We start from the raw sequence: 15,193 nt of genomic DNA, 5'->3' as shown, positions 1-15,193 counted from the left end.
CTTTGTTTGATTCATAAGCACATCGCATGCGTTGGCACATATATAAGAAAAAGTTTGAACTGTGTGATGATTAGATGCCTTAAGATGTAGTTTAAGGCCTTTAGGTCTGTGGCAATCCTATCTGAGAACATATGAGCACATTTAAAAAATGTTCTTTGAAAAACTGTTTTTGGGAAGTTCAGATGTTGTTTGTGACAATTTTACCATATGGAATATATATTGGAGCTTCTCTACCTTCAAATATTTGGGGTTGGTTGCCCATTTTTGATCAATATTTACAGAATTTTGGCCCTGACTGCCTCTGAATTTTTTTTTATTATTATGTATTAAGGGGCCTTTTACAAAGGCGCACTGAAAAATGGCGTGCGCTAGTGTAGACGCATGTTATGGGTACACGCAGAATTATTTTTCAGCGCACCTGTCAAAAATGCCTTTTTAAAAATTTTGCCGAAAATGGACATATGGCAAAATGAAAATTTTGGGTCTAAGACCTTACTGCCAGCCATTGACCTAGCGGTAAGGTCTCACACAGTAATTGGGGCGGTAATGGTCTATGTGCGTAAAATGCCTGATTTACCATCCGATTGCCAGAAAATAAAAATATTTCTGGCACGCGAAGCAGATGCGTGTCAAAAATGAAATTACCACAAGGGCCACACGGTAGCCGAGCAGTAACTCAAAATTGACGCATGTTAGGCATGTGTAGGCGCCTATGCTGCTTAGTAAAAGGGCCCCTAAGACACATAAATCATTTTTTGATATCAAACCCATAAGACATTGGGAATGGGAATCCACAGTAGCCAAAAACTGAATTTGAGACTTTGAGATATGATCAATGTGAGTTATCAGGGTCACCTGTTAGCCATTAAGGAGTAATTTTAAAGCACATTTCCATGGTATAGAAGCATGTTTCATTTCTATAATATGGCTTTTGTAAAATTGTGGAAGAAAAAAAGAGCAGATCAGTGATAGATGTATACAAACTTTATTAGTCAATTCACATATAAAACAATACCCGACACAGGCCGTGTTTCGCCTAGCAGGGCTGCGTCAGGGGCTACAAAAATAAAATTAGAAAAATATATAAATACACAAATATAGAAAATACTAAAAACAAAAACAACCAAAGGTGCTAAAATAGCATATACATACAATAATAATATGACATAAAGATAAACATCCAATTAAACAGTATCACTTTGATTTTTTCAAAGAGGGGGTAGTCAGTACAATTCACTATATGGTACCCTACTCACATATTATTTAGCAGCTTCTTTATAGCATTCACATAGGCATTATTATATAGGATCTATCAGATATCTCTGTACCACCATTCAGGCTAATGTGAGCCAGGCACTTTTATGGTGGGCAGATATTCCTCATTCGTATCCCATTAGATCCCAACTTTATATTACAAATTTAATCAGACTTTAATTTAATTTAAATTCCACTTAGCTTTAAAATTGTATGTCTCCGTAGTAGAAATAAGGAAGAAATACTAATATAGTGATACTACAATTTTAAAGCTAAGTGGAATTTAAATTAAATTAAAGCCTGATTAAATTTGTAATATAAGTTGGGATCTAATGGGATCGAATTGAGGAATATCTGTCCACCATAAAAGTGCCTGGCTCACATTTAGCCTGAATGGTGGTACAGAGAAATCTGATAGATCCTATATAATAAAGATAAACATAGCATCTGATCACTAAAATGTTATGGTATAATTAAATATGTAAAAATACATGAATAAACATAGTTAATTGTATTTCTTATTTTATATATGTATAATTTCATCAGTTGGATATCTTTTAACCTAGATATTTTATAATTTTATTAATTGGATATATATTTATTTACATGTTGGCTTTGATATTATTTTTCTGATATTTATTTTCTGAAATATATTCTGTGTGTCTCTTATTTACTCATCCACGGGCTGTCCAACAACATTATAGTAATCAGATATTATGTTTTATCTTTATGTCATGGTATTATTGTATTTATGTGGTATGTTAGCACCTTTGGTTGTTTTTGTTTTTAGTATGTTCTATATTTGTGTATGTATACATTTTTCAAATTTTATTTTTTATTAGCCCCTGACGCAGCCCTGCTGGGCGAAACACGGCCTGCGTTGGGCATTGTTTTATATGCGAATTGACAAAGTTTGTTTACATGTATCACTGATCTGCCCTTTTTTTCTTCCATCTTGGAGTTTGAGGATTGTCTGTCCTGTTGGTTTTTTTTTTGGACCCTTTTATAAAATTGTGTGCAGGTTTCACGTGCATAAAATTAAGGAGATCTTTTTCTAAAGCTTAGTGCACACTAATGGTTATTAGCGCTTGCTAAATGCTGCACATCCTGTCTTTATACTTAAGGGCCACATAGCACTTATTACATGCTAATGTCCATTAATGTGCACTAATTTCTAGTACAAGGGCCCCTATGTTTGCTGACAAGAGCATGCACACTTCTAAATGATCTGTCCGTGGGCATTCCCAGGGCGTAGTTTGGGCAGCACTGAGGCAGAGTTGCAGTGCACTTGTGTAATTCACAAAATATGCAAAATCATGCATAGAGTGCATGCACATATTTACAACTTTGTCTATTACTGCAGATACTTTTGATAGCCTATTTTATAAAGATGCATAGATGCCTGGGTTGCCTTTCTTAAATCTTTTACCCCCCTGTTTACAAAGCCGCACTAGCGGCTGGTGATGCGATAAGGCCGACACAGCCCATTCACTTTGAATGGGCTGTGTCGGCATTGCCACACGGCTTTTGTAGACAGGAGACTTACTGATGAGTGCCTATACCCTTATTCAATTTCATCCTAATAAGATAGCAATTCAAAACATTCCCCCCCCCCCCCCCCCACCTTCATATTCAGCACTGTTTAATGGGCCTGGAAGGGAAATGGGCCTTTCTGAGGTTTTTGCAACTACATTCAAAGCGGTTTACATATATTCAGGTACTTGTTTTGTACCAGGGGCAATGGAGGGTTAAGTGACTTGCCCAGAATCACAAGGAGCTGCAGTGGGAAGTTCCCCAGCATCAAGGTCCACTGCACTAACCACTAGGCTACTCCTTCAGCTCCTTGCTGGTTAAATAGCGCTTAACCAGTTATCTGCAAATATCCAGCGGGAGATAATCGATTATCTCCTGTTGAATATTCATGGTCAGTGCTGAGCAGATAATTGGTTATATTGAGCGATATAACTTGCTATCCACTAATTGCACGTTGCTGACTAAGTTTGGCAGCCAAATTGGGCCACTGAAATAGCAGGCCTATCTTTGGTTGGTTTAAACTAACCAGCCAGCGCTGAATATTAGCTTGCCCTTCCTGACAGCCATTTACTAGGCAGTAAGGGCTCTCATGCTAACCCCATGCTGATTGGGCAGCACTGTGTGATTTACCTGCGCTACCCAATTAGCACAGGGCATGCCTACTCTCCACCTCCAAACAACCCCTCCCACCCCGCGTCAATCCCAGAAGTACTGCGGGATGCCTGAATGCATCTCGTGGTTAGTGCCTTTTACCACCACTTTGTAAAAGAGCCCCTTTCTTATTCCAGACCCTCCCAAAGTAAGAGTTCCTCTCTTGCCCCACGGCAAGTTAAACAAAGAAATTAATGAGTCGTAGAGCTCCAATGACTGAATAAAACAAGACTTAAAGAGCAAACCATGGGTGTGGCATAATAGTGTCCAGTGGTACATACGTACCACTAACTTCAACAGCATCTCAAACTTCATGTTCAGCAGAAAAAAAGTTTGGTGTACCCCATTTATCACAGAACAGCAGTAGCACAGCAGAATCTGAGGGGCCCTTTTACTAAGTTGTGCTACAAAGTAGCCAGCGGGGTCTTTCCCGTGCGCTGAGGCCACTTTTACCGTGGCTGTAAAATGGCCCCATTTTCTTTATAAATGCCACGTTCTAATTTCCCCATTAGCATGTGACTACTTACCGACACCTGTTTTCTAGGTGGCAGGAACTCACACTCTATTAGTGCAGTACGCACCTACTGTCTGCCCCCTGACAAGCTCCCAGCACTAAAAAATAAAATCTGTTTTTTAGTGCATTTGAAGCACATGCCAATCCCCAAAATAATTTTGAGCGTGCCCCACGGCAGTGGTTTTTAACCTGCAGTAAGCAAGCATTATTGCTTACCGCAGTTTAGTAAAAGGGCTCCTGAGTGAGTCATTTGACTTACCGGTCTTGTCCAAATATCAGTATCGGTGAAATGATGGTAGAACAAAAGGGAAATGTTTCTAACCATGGGGCCCTTTTACTAAGCTGTATTAGGTGCTAACATGCGCCTAATGAATCAAGCAGGAGGAGTCTAATGGTTAGCTCAATGGGACCTAGGGAACCAGATTCGATTCCCACTGCTGCCTGACGGTCGGCAGTGGGTTGAGATCCTGGGGGATCAGGTTCAATTCCCTCTGCAGCTTTGTGTGATCCTGGGCAAGTTACTTAGCCCTCCATTCTCCAGGTTCAATACATAACTTATCCCACCCCCCACCCCTGTTTACAAAGCCGTACAGCAATGCCGACACAGCTCATTCAAAGTGAATGGGCTGTGTCGGCATTAGTGCACTGGCAGTCACTAGCGTGGATTTGTAAATGGGGGGTTAGATTGTGAGCTCATTAGGGACAGTGCAAAGTACTGTAATAGAAATTGTAAACTGTACAGTTGCTCACGGATCACTTGGGGTATATCAAGTGCTGAAAATAAAAAATTAAAGACGGTGGCCTATTGCAGGATGCGCTACAGTGTCATATGGTAGTTTTAGAATGTGCATGCACTAATCCCATGTTAACATTTTTCTCTAATTTTTAAAATTCTTTTGAGGAGGCGTGTCAGGGGGGTGGATAGGAGCATTCCTGTGCTAACCAGTTAGTGCATCTACATTATTGCATCCTAACCGGTTAACACATGGATAACGCAGAAGCCCTTGTTCTCCTACAAAACAGGAAGTCAGAAAGTGCTCCTACAGTAATATTTAGAAATGGCTGTGTGCTAATCGTAACAGCTCAAGGCCATTAATACAAAAAATAGAAAATTGGAATTTTGATGGTCATGGTAAAAATGGCCTTAGCATACAGGAAAGACTCTTGTAAGGGCACGCTAAGGTCTGTTTTTACCATAGTTCAGTAAAAGGACCCCCATGTTATCAAAACACTAAGAGTCCAGTTTACTAAGGTGCGCTAGCATTTTTAGTGCGTGCTAAATGCTAGAGACACCCATATATTCCTATATGGGTTTCTCTAGCATTTAGCACGTGCTAATTTTTAGTGCATGCTATAAACTGTAGTTCGCCAATAGCGTGGCTTAGTAAACAGGCCCCTAAACTTTCATGGAGGAGTGATGTTACTTCATTTCATTTTGTTTGCTTATGGATAATAAATCAGTTTCCAGTCCTACAGGTGCACATGATTTTGAGAGGTTGGTGTATTCAAGGCTGATAAATAAACAAACTCTGTTGATAAACACATCTCCTGTGTAAAAGAAGTCCGAAGTATAGACACATCAATACATATTGTTTTCTTTTGTTACAGCTTTGATGTGGACAATGGCACATCTTCGGGACGGAGTCCCTTGGATCCCATGACAAGTCCTGGATCAGGACTCATTCTACAAGCTAACTTTGTCCATAGTCAACGCAGGGAATCCTTCCTGTACAGGTCAGATAGCGACTATGACCTCTCTCCAAAGTCCATGTCCAGGAACTCCTCCATCGCAAGTGACATGTAAGTAATTGAAGCTCAACTGTATGATGATCTAAGAAACCTGTTACGCATAGATGGAAGCACTAACGCGAGCTTTCTGCATCAGTCCTGTTGTGCTAATGTAAATATAATGCCCAGTAAGCAAACTATATATAAATTAGATCCATGCAGAACTTGTGCACTAGTTAGGGACAGTACAGTGGACACATGCGCCCAAGCTACTGCGCTAAGGACAGCTAGTACTATGTACATGTCCAATCAGAAATAAGTATTGGCACACACCTGCACTCGTGCTGTAAATATTCTTCACAGAAATAGATTGTTCTAATAAATATTTTTGTGCCATGCCTATATTTATGCCCAGAATGCCATTAAAGAATATGCATAGATACCATTTTTTTATATTTAGACCTGTGTGCAGAGCTGTCATCTCCCCTGTTTGTTTATTTATTTACCAACGTTGTTCATGGAGGCCATGAAAAAAGTTGTGAGTACTGTTATGTTCAGAGCAAAAAAAAAAAAAAGAAATATGCATTAAATCCTCACAGATGCTACTGCAGAAGAACAAGCTAATCCTTCTATGCCTCCTCGGACCTGGCGTTTAAGTTTCTGCATTTTGCTTGCCTTTAAAGTCTTCTGTGCTTTTCTCTGCATTAGGGAGAAATAGCTAATAACCTCATTGCCGTTGATTTTAATATACTATGTGCTGGTGTCTTACACAAGGTTTTGTGCAGGGTTAGCTTCTGTGCAAAAGCCTTTTCTCCATCAGAAAATTATGGGTAGATATTGTGTTAATCACACACTGCTGTCTGCATTAGCTTTCTACATCAACCCCTAAGCAAAAGGTCAGTTGTTAATATTTTTCCCCACTATTCTGTGTAGGTCACTTAAATTCGGGATCCACACATAAACTAAGTAGTCAATTCGGTGGTGACAATCAATTATTGAAGTTAACAAGCACTTTATTGGAAGTAATTAGGAGTTATGGACTAGATTCTATATATCAGAGCCTAAGCGTATTCTATAAAGCACGCCTTAATTTAGGCATACTTTATAGAACAAGCCTAAATTTCCATGTGGTTTATAGAATATGCCCAGCGCCTGTGACTAAATTTATTCGTGGGTTGTTACGCCAAGATAAATACCAATGCCTAAATTAGGCACAGACTGGGTGTATTCTATAACAATGCGCACAGATTTTAGAAACACCCTTGATCTGTCTATTCCATGCCTATGGCCATGCCCCCTTTTCAACTATGCAACTTAGAATCTGCGCACATCACGTTATAAAATATGCTTATACATTTGTGCATGCAAATTCTAATTAATTCCAATTAGAGTTGATAATTGCTTATTAATTGGCAATTATCACTGGCTTATTAACTAATTAAATTGTGTGCACAAATACAGAATATGACCGGATTTGCGCATGCAACTAAAGTGGCACTGTATAGAATTACAGGGTATGCGTGGATCTGCCCTATACCCTATTCTGTAACATGCGCTCTTAAATTTCATATCGTGTAACTCCAAAGGGGGCATGGCCATGGGATACGCATGGGCTGGTCAGGAGTTTTCCTAGGATTTAGGCTCAATGTTATACAATACTAGCAGTTACATGCCTTACTGCTATGAGCTGGGCACCAGCGTTTACACCAGCCTTTGGCCGGAGTAAATGCTAGCATCCAAAGTTAATACTAAAGTAAAATCCCAGCAATTAAATCTCATTAAATGTCACCGTTTTCAGTGTACTTTTCAAATCATACTTTATACATTTTTTAGAAGGGTTTTAAGATGTCACAGCACAAATGCTGCATCCTATAAGACTTTTTATGCAGTGCTGTGTGATCATCATTGATCCAAATTGTAATCTTCTTTTATAACATTGTACTCTTATGTTTAAAAAAAAAAAAAAAAAAAAAGCAAAGCTACTTAGCTTAGAAAAACTGGAGCCTCTGCCGACATTGCCAGGTTTCAGTCTCTTCTTCAGGGTAGAGGTCCACTGCAAAAGAAATATGTATAATAAGTTTCAGTTTATAGTTCAACATTTTTATTGATGACAATTTAAAATAAATTTATGCAATAATAGCAGTAGTCAGAAATTCAAATAGCAAACATACACAGTAAAAACACCATGAGATAAGCCGTTATCAAACTTTTAACATTTTTATCCCCACCGCAACCCTAAACCTCAAAACTAACCCTATAAGCCCCCCTCTGTCCCTCCCCCAAGTTGCCACCATTAAACTATGTTGAACCGAATAATAACCAACACAGGGAGCCTGTTCTCTGATGACCCCCCCCCCCCCCCCCTGTGTGAACAATAAGCAGTAAACAGCTTTTCCCCTTCCCTTCCCTTCCCTCCCCTCCCCCCCAATAAATCCCCTATAGGGCATATCTGGATCCAAACAACCATTAAAGAGTGTTTAAAATGCACCTATGAGCATGTGGTGAAAGGGACTGAATGTAAGACTCCCACACCTGAAGAAAGCTTTTTTCCATCTGGGAGACAGCTTTGCCATGTTCCACCCCATAACATTAAGGAATGTAGTTTATTACACCACGTCCAGTAAGATGGAGAATCCACCACTGTCCACACCCCCAAAATCACCTTTTTCCCCACTTTGCTGGCCTTCCTAAGAAAAAGTGTAGCCCCCCCCCTTTTTTTTGTGAGATAAAAACCTCACTTAGATAGAAGGCCTATTGGTGAGATTGGTATATGAAGAGCCAACTCATCCTCCAAGAATAATACAATATTTTTCCAAAAAAACCCTTATATGTGAACAGGACCAAAAAGCATGAAAAAAGGTATGGATTGCCACATTCATTTCTGGCAGATGGGAGAATCTGCCTGCCCCATCTTAAAAAGGTGTTTCCGAGTGCGATATGCTCTATGTATAATACGAAACTGGCATTCCCTAAAGTCCACATTCATGGTAAAGGTAGGGATTCTCGTAAGCAAAGAAAATAGATTCACTGCAGTTGGTGGTTTTTTGCAAGTCTGCACTCCATCGAGCTGTTAAGAGTGAGAGATCTGTAGGGGGGTGCAATTGCATAAAGACTTTATGTAAAGTAGATATTTTTTTTTATTTATTTATTTATTTCACACATTTATACCCCACATTTTCCCACTAGTTGTAGACTCAATGTGGCTTACACAATACCGTAGTGTAGGCTACAGTTAGTAAAATACAATTTAACAATGTAATAATAAGATAGTAATCAACTATGCAACGTATAAGACAACAAAGATAATAAAAGATAATTAAAGATGATAAAGTCCATGAATTTTGCTGTAACAAAGGAGAAGTAATTTAAGTTGAGTCTGGAAGGTAGGCCTTCTTGAACAGGGTGGTCTTCAGTAATTTCCTGAAATTTAGATGGTTCTGAATTGATCTTAAGATTTTTGGGTAGTGCATTCCATATCTGTGTGCCTATGAAGGAGAAGCTAGATGTGTAGGTAGATTTGTATTTAAGCGATCAGCGATCCTCCCCAGCCGCTGCTATAAATTCGTGAAACTTCAATGAGAGGTAGTAAAATTGTGAAGACCTAATGAGGAAATATAATGTTGGAGTTTATCGTATACATATATGTCTTGAGGCCTGCCTAGTGTGCCTTCTCCCAAATTATGCAATGGTTTGAATTGGCCCTCAACATGGCATAATTGAGAGCTACCCAGGGTGTGCTAGAAGCAAAAAACAGAATTATCACTGCCTGGCATAAACTCAGCATTGCCTCTAATTGAGATGAGATCTGAGACTCTGATGACAAACCCCAATAACGGGTGTGGTCTCTCCAAGCCCCTTGTCAAGGGTGAAGGAGAATGCTATGTTTTACCTTTACCGGCAGTTTCTTCATGGGCCAGTACAAAAGATACAGTGGATGCCAGAGGTGAAAATAAATGTATTCCAAAGACAAGGAAGTGTAGTCCTGGCTTCCAAAATCCAATCTGCCAGATGGCGGAGTAAACAGGCTAAATTGTACTCCCTAAGATCAGGGAATTCTAGACCACCTGACTTCAAAGAGCCAATCAAATACTGAAATTTTAATTTAGGTTTGACTCTACCCCCCCCCCCCCCAATTTTTTTTTTGCCAAAATACATTGCAACACACGAAGATCTTTCTTTAAAAGCTTAAAAGGTAACTTCTGGAGCGTATATAGCCATCTAGGAAATACCACCATTTTGAATAACTAAATCATAGTATTTCTAGTGTAGTATAATAATTTATCTACATTGAGTCAATATAATTGTGTTGTATATATCATCAAATGTATACCCAAATAGCGAAATGTGTCATGTGTCCATTTTAAGGGGAATTCCTCTGGCCATTGGTGATGGTTGTGATTGTGAGGATAAAGCTAATGATTTGGAAAAATTCATTTTAAAACCTGCATAATCTCCATATTCTGTAAACGTTTCCAAGAGAACAGGCAATGACTCATGTGGATTAGTAATGTGAACCAATAAACCATTTTAAAAAGCAGAAATTTTGAAACAGACTGTATGAATCTGTACCCTCTGGATTTCTGGGTTGTGCTGGATATATCGTATTAATGGATCTAGGGTCAAAACAAAAAGTAAAGGTGAGAAGGGACATCCCTGATGATGGTTGAGAGTCTAGGCCATTCATTGAAAGCAAACCTTGTGGATCAGAATACAACACTGTTAAAGCCGTCAAAAAACAGACCCTGAATCCCATAAGCCTCCAAAGTAGTAAACAAGAAATCCCAATCAACCCGGTCAAAGTCCTTCTCTGCATCAAAACTGACTAACAGAGAAGGGATGCTTTCATTATGGATCTATTCTAAGGAAGCCAAAATTGCCCTAATATTTTTAGTGGCTGACCGCTCCCTAACAAAGCCCACTTGGGCCTCGTCAACCAAGGATGGAAGTATCTTGGACAATCTATTAGCCAATATCTTAGCAGCAATTTTGATTCAAAATTCAAAAGTGAAATAGGTCAGTAGGAAGAGGGCAATAACGGGTCCCTACCAGGTTTGGGTAACACAATCATCTTGAGAGATGTAAAGATTGCGCTGAAATGAGCCACTAAGTGGGGGCCTATAGGTGTGTCTAATAGTTTATAGAATCCAGCACGATAGCCATCAGGCCACCGGTGTCTTAACCGATGCGCTGGTACATATCGCAAAGTGAACTTCATCTAATTCAATAGGTGCATTTGATCTTGTCAACTGAGCCAAAGTGACTTTGTAAATCTACAGATATATAGAGCTCGGCATAGTGTCAGAAGCTTTATGTAATGTGGCAAAATAATTTCAAAAGTTTTAGTTATGGTAACATCAGAACTAGTTATAGAACCATTGGGCTCTTGGAGTTGGAATATCTTGTGGACGCCCTGTCTGGGCATTAATTAAATGAGACATAAGCCTACCACTCATTACCATATTGAAACAATTGATATTTATAATAATTAATGGATTTGACCATACATTGATGCAATAGCTCATTTAATTCCTGTTGAGTAGTAAACAGTAAGGATTTATTATAAATAGTGGGTGATTGGCCAAATCGGACTCTGTATTGACACTCCAGGGATACTAATCACAAAATATTGCAATCTCTAGCTTTCCACTTTATAGCAGAATAGGCTATCGTCTCTCCACGTAATACCGCTTTAGCTGTTTCCCAAAACAGTATGGGATTATCTAGATACTGCTGGTTATGTAAGGAGTATTCTTCCATTTCTTTTATATAAAGTCATGATAGTGAATATCTCCATATAAATCTAAAGGAAAACTCCAAGATTTGGGTGCAGATTGATCTGACCCCAATCATAATTGCATCTACACTGGCGCATGATCAGATATTTCATACGGTCCAATTTCCACCTGAACCACACCAGAAAACAGTGCATGGGACATCAGCATATAATCTATTTTAGCCTGGGTGGAATGCACATGAGATAAATGTGTGTAGTCTTTCTCACTGGGTGCAGAACCCTCTTCACATCTACCAAATCCAACGTGCTGCATAGTAATAGGAGTCCCTTATGTGTTTCTAACCGGGCTCGAGCAGAGGGACTAGATTTATCTGGAGATGGATTATAGACAGTATTGAAGTCTCCAGCAAGCATTAAGTTATTAGTCGAAAGGGAAAAGAGAAATTTAATCAATCTACTAAAAGTCTTAGACCTATATACATTCGGTGATAGAAATTACAGATATAGAGCATGTGACCGGCTATCCACACTTGGGTGCATACATATCGATCGTCAGAACCCTGATAAATATTTTAAATCTGGAGATCCAAGACCTTATAAAACAATATAAGTACTCCAGCCTTGCATTGTAATGCAAGGGAAACTACTATCACCCCCACCCACCAGGTCTGAAATTTTTTATGTTCTGTGGAGGATAAATGGGTCTTTTGGAGGAGAGCTATATCTACTCGTTGCCTATGGAAGGCCTGTAATATTTTTTTTATGTTTAATAGGAGAAGTTATTCCTCCAATGTTCCAAGTTATAATCTTAAGTAGTGGTATCTATAACCCGAAGTACAAACTTGAATGCATATATACTGAACTCTTCTAGTTTCCCCTCCAATGAAGCACAGCCAAACCATGGTTGTTGGATTTTCAGGTAAACAGCATAAAAAAAAATATAATAATAAAGTCCCCAATAGTCATCGCCAAAACAGTTCCTAGCATCTACAACTTTGACCCAGGCCACCAGGAAATGAGACATCCCTCCCCCTCCAGTAACAAAGGGAAAAATAAATAGGAGAACACAGAAGTGTTTAATGTCTCTCCATGAAGACATACCATACACTGAATGTCCCCATCCCTGACAGTCTACCATTCTAATCATTTCGTGTGCCATGGTCCTAAGATTCTTAGCAAAAGAAACACTGCTCCAGGTCTACCAAACTAGTGTAACCCTTAAAACCAAAAGTTTCACAGTAAGATGTTCAGACCCATCCATGGCAAACAGTAATCCATCTCCTCTAATCTAGCGAACCTAGGATCAATTATTTAATGTATCTATAAACAGTACCTAGGTATTCATATATTACGTTCCTGTGTGTTCCTCTACAGGAGGAAAAAGCCTCAACGGACTCCTGAAACCTAGCTCTAAGGCTATTTAATTCATAGGAGTTCTATCTGTCATCACTGGCTTAAAAAACCTCCTTTCCATTATTGTTTGTATCAATATGTCAATCCGGAGTCACTTATCTTTATTTGGACTCCTAGTTGCTCATTCCAACGCTCAGTCTTTTTTGCCACGGCCGACTCTGGTCTGGTCTGATATTATTCTGGATAATGTATAGGAGGACAACTTAATTATTTGTAATTGAAAAAAAGATTTGAAAAACAAATAACAGCTCAACAATAAAACGGTAAATACGACTGCTGACTTTCAGTGAAAAAAGTATGTAGCAATATTCTACAAACTGTTTTCCTCAAAATCCCTCTTATCTAGAAAAATAACAACCTACATATGCCAACTAATCCAGGGACATTCCTAAAGCAGCATGTGGAAGAAACCATAGACCTTATCTGTAGTAAAAAATCAGTTCTATATTACATAGATTCCAGTGTGCATGAGAGACGAGGCTTCCTCTCTTAAAGCAATTGAAAGCAGAGAGCATTAACTATAAATCTGTCTGTAATAAAATGGTTTGCCTTCCGACAGGGATAGATGAACACATGTAGTCCATTTGGCAGAGTGCAAACCATAGGAAACAGAGATGTGGAGATGAAGTAGTTTTTGTGTCTGCATTAGTTCCAGAGTACATAAATCAAAAACTGTGGCTATACTGAACCAGTCGGTACTGCTCAAAAAGCACACATCAGATTGGAAATAACCACATGTGATGAAAGAAATCAAAGTAAAGCTTTCAACCCTATTCTTCAAAGGAAACCTCGAACCAAAGTTTTAATACTCTCCAAATCTTCATGTATTTTGTGTCATATCTGGCAGTTGGTTGGCGTACTGGAGTGTTTCTGATGCTATAAGAAAATATTGATGTCTCCCATCACAGGTAATCCTTAGTTTAGCGGGATACTGTAACACGAAAGGAATCCTCTTAGCATGCAGTACAGAACACACAGTAGAAAAAGCCTTCCATTTGGTAGAAACCATAGTAGAAAAAGTTTGAAAGCACAGAATTTTATTGTTTCCATACTGTAGTGAGCCCTCCACTTGTATGGCTCTCAAAATGTCCTGTTTGTGAGCGAAGTTGAGGACTTTAAATATTGCTGTCCTTGGACTCGAGTCCTGCATTTTCAGTTGCCCTAAGTGGTGGGCCTTCTCAATGCATAATGGGCCAAGTGCATTGGTCAGTTTCAATGTTTTCAGTAGCCAGGATTCCATGTCTCTGATAGTTTCGGGGAGTCCCACCAAGCAGAGGTTATGCCTCCTGGATCTCTTTTTCAAGTCATCCAATTTCCAGTGTATCTAGCTTGGCCTGCAGTTCTCGTTGGCTGTGTTTGCAATGTGTCTTCAACATCTGATATTCGCTGTTGCAGTGACTGGAGATCGGTCTGGAGGGCTTCTAGTTTAGAGTCTACTGATCTAATTTATCCACAATTAAGGAGGTTTCTAACATTGTGCAAATCTCTAGGGCCACGTCCGAGACCCAGGCCGAGCTGACCTGTGATAGTCCCGCTGGCGGCTCCTCCGCCATCTTAGATTTTAGTTGACGGGCGTGGTCCCTGTCAGTACGAGGAGGCCTGGACGTCATGGATATCTTATGTGAAGAAAGGAAGGTATCTATCTAGTCTTGAGAAGTTCCCCACTCGTTAATGGCAAAACATTGTGAGAAAGACGGTGCTATATAGAGGTAAGAACCAGAGGGTTCGGGAACCTGTTCCCACAACGCCTGCTGCTCAGGCGTGACCAATAATGTTTCAATTTAAAATCATCTTATGCACAAAGGACTGGATTCTATATATGATGCCGAAAAAATCAGTGTGGAAAAAACATGCTTAGTGTTATTCTATATAACTTTACTTAGTGATAGTCCCCATACTTGCTTTTTTGTGGGTTTTAATTTGATTAGTATTATTCTATAGCATTAGGCATGGTTTATAGAATATGCACAGGGGGAGATTCTATATATGGTGCCTAAAACATCAGCACTGAAATCAGTGCTTACTAAGCGTATTCTATAATCAGTGCCTAGATTTAGATGCCGATTATAAAATACGCTTAGTTGATATTTCAGCGCATAAATCTACACGCATCCATTTACACCATCGAAAACGTGGTGTAAACCTCAGCATGTTGATTTAGGCGCACTGGGCCATATTCTATACCTAGGTGCGTAAATTTTGGAATGCCCACAAAATGCCCATTTCCATGCCTATAATCATGCCCCTTTTTGCCTGCGTGCATTAGAAGTTCGGTGCACATCATTACAGAATAATCTTAGCACCTTGTGTGCCTAAATTCTAATTAGTAGTCTTTATTGTTTAAGTGCTGTTATCAGCGCTCATTA

The 15,193-nt window shown here is 39.3% G+C and overlaps 1 protein-coding gene across 1 annotated transcript in view; it reads left to right on the top strand.

Annotated features, from left to right (window-relative positions):
- PDE4D (phosphodiesterase 4D) overlaps positions 1 to 15,193 on the top strand; it is a 490,210-nt gene that overhangs the window by 34,594 nt on the left and 440,423 nt on the right. The window contains exon 2 of the mRNA XM_030193159.1: positions 5,561 to 5,752. Coding sequence (XP_030049019.1) covers positions 5,561 to 5,752 — 192 coding nt within the window. The remainder of the gene's footprint in view (positions 1 to 5,560; positions 5,753 to 15,193) is intronic.

This window comes from Microcaecilia unicolor, chromosome 2 (assembly GCF_901765095.1).
Source record: "Microcaecilia unicolor chromosome 2, aMicUni1.1, whole genome shotgun sequence".
In the NCBI taxonomy this organism is placed as follows: Eukaryota; Metazoa; Chordata; class Amphibia; order Gymnophiona; family Siphonopidae; genus Microcaecilia; species Microcaecilia unicolor.
This window is presented reverse-complemented; position numbering and strand designations above follow the sequence as displayed.